Raw genomic sequence first — 4224 nt, 5'->3', positions numbered from 1 at the left:
GTTTTGGGGTCTGCCCTAATTTGTTCTCTGCCCTCAGTCAGATTGTTCAGACCACCCAACAGCTGTGATTGAATCACTCGTTGCTAAGAGGATGTGGTGGATGTTGAAATTGGGGTGTCGACGGACAAATCGTATAAAGCTTGCTAAATTCGGCACAAAAAAATGTTCTATATAAAATAAGGATGACATTTGAATTTCATGATTGCAAAACCTGAAAAATTAAAAAAAAAAAAAGGGGGGGGCAGACAAGATAGGGAAACGCACTTGCGCATCCACATTAACGGGGGGAAACGACTGTGTGGAAGAGGTGGAGGAGGAGGAGAAGGAAGGGGAGGGAGACGATGAAAATCTCCAGCGGTGGTGGGGGTGAGATTTTTCAGTGCAGGTGTCCTTGTTCTTTTTTTTTTCTTTCCCCCCCCCCCCCTGACACCTCGGAGACGAAACCCGACCGTAAGTAGCCTAAGACTGCCGAGGAGGAATCAGAGCTGATGAAATAATAAATGTCTGCTCTGCCATTAAAGCCGAAAAGCGCAGCGGAGGAGAGATATGCTCGTCTGGATGAAGAGACCCCCGCTGGGTCCCAGCGTATGTTTGCTGAGCCGTGAAAGCCTGCTGCCATTGACTGGTGCGGGGGGGACGCATTGGAGCAACAAGACGCAAAAACGCGCGCTGGAAAAGCGCGCATCCTCCAGCAAAACATCGCATCACGGGTCATTCCAAGGTATCATACATCATTTAGGGATTAACAGTCCGCTACATTCGCCTCTGTCTGGACGCTGTCACTCGATGTTCTTACGGTGTCAGGCACACAAAGTCAATTTTTCATGCTGCAGATGCTGGAAGAAGAAGGCCTAGTTTTTTTTTGCGGGGGGTGGGTGAGACGTTGACGGATTAATCACTGATCACGATGATGACTGATGAATGTGTTGAACATCTTTAACAGCACAAAGGATGAGCCTGTTGGACTGTTCCGTTGGGGTGAGATGCACAAGAGAATCTTTTGAGATGCATGCTCAATTTTTCAATCTGACAGCTGCAGGAGGTTGTTTTTGTGACATCCAGACAGGGAAATAAACCCCGGGGCAGTTGTTTCCCCCCTTCTGTCATCGTGCTCATAAAGATATGACTTTGTGTTAACACTGCTGGATGTGAGACAACATATGCACCCACTGGCCCTGCTGTCGTACAAACAATGCCGAGCTCTCAGGCGCCTGGTGTGGGCATAAATTTCACTAATGTTCCCTGGGATCCCGGTCTTACCGCCCCCAGTCCAGACCCAAGCTGGTCTTCCACCGTTAACAGCGTGCTGAAGATGGTGCTCATATCCCTCATCCTGTGTGTGTCCCTGTTTGGGAATGTGGTGGTCCTGCTGGTGTTCCAGAGGAAGCCTCAGCTCCTCCATGTTGCCAATCGCTTTGTCCTCAACCTCATCCTGGCCGACCTACTCCAGACCATTTTAGTCATGCCCTTTGCCATTGCAGCCACTGTGCCAGGTGTGTGGCCCCTGGATGCCCGACTGTGCCAGGCCCTGGTGGTGCTGATGCACCTTTTTGCATTCGCTGGAGTCAACACCATCATAGTTGTGTCTGTGGATCGCTACCTGGCTATTATCCACCCTCTGTCCTATCCCACCCGGATGACCCCCCACCTAGGCACCAACCTCATCATCTGTACATGGGTGTTCAGTTTATTACAAAGCACGCCTCCCCTCTATGGCTGGGGTGGCATTGCATTTGACCGCCATAACAACATGTGTTCAGTGGTATGGTCATCCAGCGTTTCCTACTCAGCTGTGGTGTCCACATTCTCTTTCTGGCTACCTGTTCTTGTCATGCTTGGATGCTATTGGATGGTGTTCAGAGCAGCTCGGAGGCAAAATGCGCTTGTGCACCCGATACAGACTCAATCCTACTCTCAGCCCTGCCCACAGGACTACCAGGTACCCAGCAGTCTACAGCGACAGTCCCAGCCCCAGCAGGCCAGTTCGCCCGATGGCCGGTACTCAACTAGGGCGTACCCTGTACGAGTTAGGCACAGACGATTCCATTACCACTGCAAGGCAGCTCGAGTGGTTTTCATGATTATGGCTTCATATATCCTCAGTATGGGGCCTTACAGCATACTGAATACTATATCTATGAGTGCCAGAGCAGCGGTACCCCCCTGGCTATCCTCCCTTGCCCTTGTGCTCTTCTTTCTGCAGTGCTGCCTCCATCCCTACATTTATGGCTACATGCACCGGAGCGTGAGGAAGGAATTCCTAGCTTTGCTCTGTGGTCTGTTGTGCAAAAAGGGCCGTCCCAACCAGAGCTCCGCCGTGGAGAGTTGCTTCACCACCACAGAGGGACGGTTTGTGGGCCCCTCTCATCTACCTAGCATGACAGCACGAGTTTTCCCTCTACGCACTTGGGAAGAGTGCACAACATCCTCCTCTCCCACGTTCGAGAGGAAGTCAAGGGACAGCCGAAAAGAGACTACCTCTACTAGTGTCAGTTCTGAGAGGGAGCTCACGGTCCACAGCAAATGAAGCACATAACTGCCTGGAAGATCCATCAGACGGACATTTCGTCACTTTAAGATCTTACGTGTTCAGGCATAAGCTAATATTTCCTCTCAACAACAGGGTTTTCATTCTAAACCTGCAGGTGTCAGAAATAGTTGTTACGCTTCAACATAATAAGGTTTTAGTGTTATGACATACATTCAATCGATTGGTCAAAATTATGTCAGATATATCTCTTTAAAAATCACTTATTGCTGCGTTGCGACGATGTAATATACTAGCTGGAAAACAGAAGACGTAAATATTAACTTACTTATTTCGTCTCATTCACGTTTTTGAGGATTTTATACGTGAATGCAGTTTTAGGTTTAAGTTTAGGTGTCGTCACATTAAATACAGCTTTTTTCTTCTTTAAAACCATCCTTGTTATTTGAGACATGCAATTATTGTACTAGCTACTGTTTATGAAAATTGGCATTTAAATCAATCTAAAGTTTAAAAAGCAGGTGGTATCTCTGAGTTTATTTTATGGATTTCTGACTATTTTCCCATAGTTCAGTTATTAATAAATAAAACTCATTAAGTGTACAAATCATTATTCTTTTTCAACCCAGACTTGCTGTGTCAAGATAAAAATCATTATGTTGGACCAAAGTGGCTTGTGTTCTGATAACTTTCCTCTACAGGTCATAGGCGTCTCCGATAAGGTATTGATTGATAAGTATTGATAAGTATTGACTACTGTATCTCCTTTAAATGTTTTTGTGTTGTATTCCCTGTGATGTACTGTCTCTGTATTGGTGCAAGCGAGCTTCGCCAGCAACAAATGAACTCAGGGTGGAAATATTTGAAGTGCCGACCCATGCTCTTGAATCTTGTTGAGCAAGCAAACATGTGTTTACACTCCAACTGATGTTAGTCTCCAAGCACCTTTCGAGTGAATTAGTCAAGTAATGCTTTACTACGCTTAGCAGTTAAAGAACACAGAAGAATTAATTACTCCCTCTTCCTGATGAGATGGACACAATGTCTTACTCACTTGAACTCTAGCTCCACAGAGGTAGAGAATTTGTGTCTTATTGTGTGCAACTGCATATTTGGACTTCATATTTGCTGCTTGTGATGTCATGCTTTCTTTATGGGAGCACAGTATTTTAAGTTAAAAAAATACAGCGCATAGAGAACATGGTATAAAGAAACAGACAGTGGACACCTTGCGAGATTTATTTATCACAGGCTTCACGCTACAAGATTTACAGCAAATTTCTTACAGTCCATGTAATACATGTAGGTTTGCAGATGCCTCCTGATACAGTATTTGTTGTCTGTTTAAAGCCAAGGCAGGAGAATAGGCTGCTTGTGTACGTGCTTTTTGCTTGCAGTGACTCATTCCAGAGAAAGACTACTGGTTTAGTCCATTGGATAGATGATGTGTTGCAAAAAAATTGTTGTCGCAGGTGCATCACAGCATTACGTGCTTTACTTGAAATGTGTGTGTAAAGCTCGTTTTCGTAACATTTTGGGAAAAGAAAAAAGTTGCAGAATAAGCCAGAGTGTCACTCGTACGATAGAACAATAATAATACTGGTGTAGTAATAAAGAAGACGAAAATAAGAAGATGGAGATGGGGAAGGAGGAGGAAGAACGGAAGTCAAAAAAAAGAAGAAAAACCTGGACTAGTCAGTGTTACTCTGCAGAGGATGAAGGAGTACAGAACCATG

The 4224-nt window shown here is 45.4% G+C and overlaps 1 protein-coding gene across 1 annotated transcript; it reads left to right on the top strand.

Moving 5' to 3' along the window:
- Positions 1 to 1192: 1192 nt before the first annotated feature.
- gpr101 (G protein-coupled receptor 101) lies at positions 1193 to 2527 on the top strand. Its single transcript, XM_068324838.1, has one exon. It carries the CDS (start codon positions 1193 to 1195, stop codon positions 2525 to 2527), a length of 1335 nt encoding a protein of 444 aa, XP_068180939.1.
- The last annotated feature ends 1697 nt before the right edge of the window (positions 2528 to 4224 follow it).

Source organism: Antennarius striatus, chromosome 10 (genome assembly GCF_040054535.1).
Source record: "Antennarius striatus isolate MH-2024 chromosome 10, ASM4005453v1, whole genome shotgun sequence".
Classification (NCBI taxonomy): domain Eukaryota; kingdom Metazoa; phylum Chordata; class Actinopteri; order Lophiiformes; family Antennariidae; genus Antennarius; species Antennarius striatus.
Note: the sequence above shows the minus strand (reverse complement) of the source record. Positions and strands in the feature narration are given on the sequence as shown.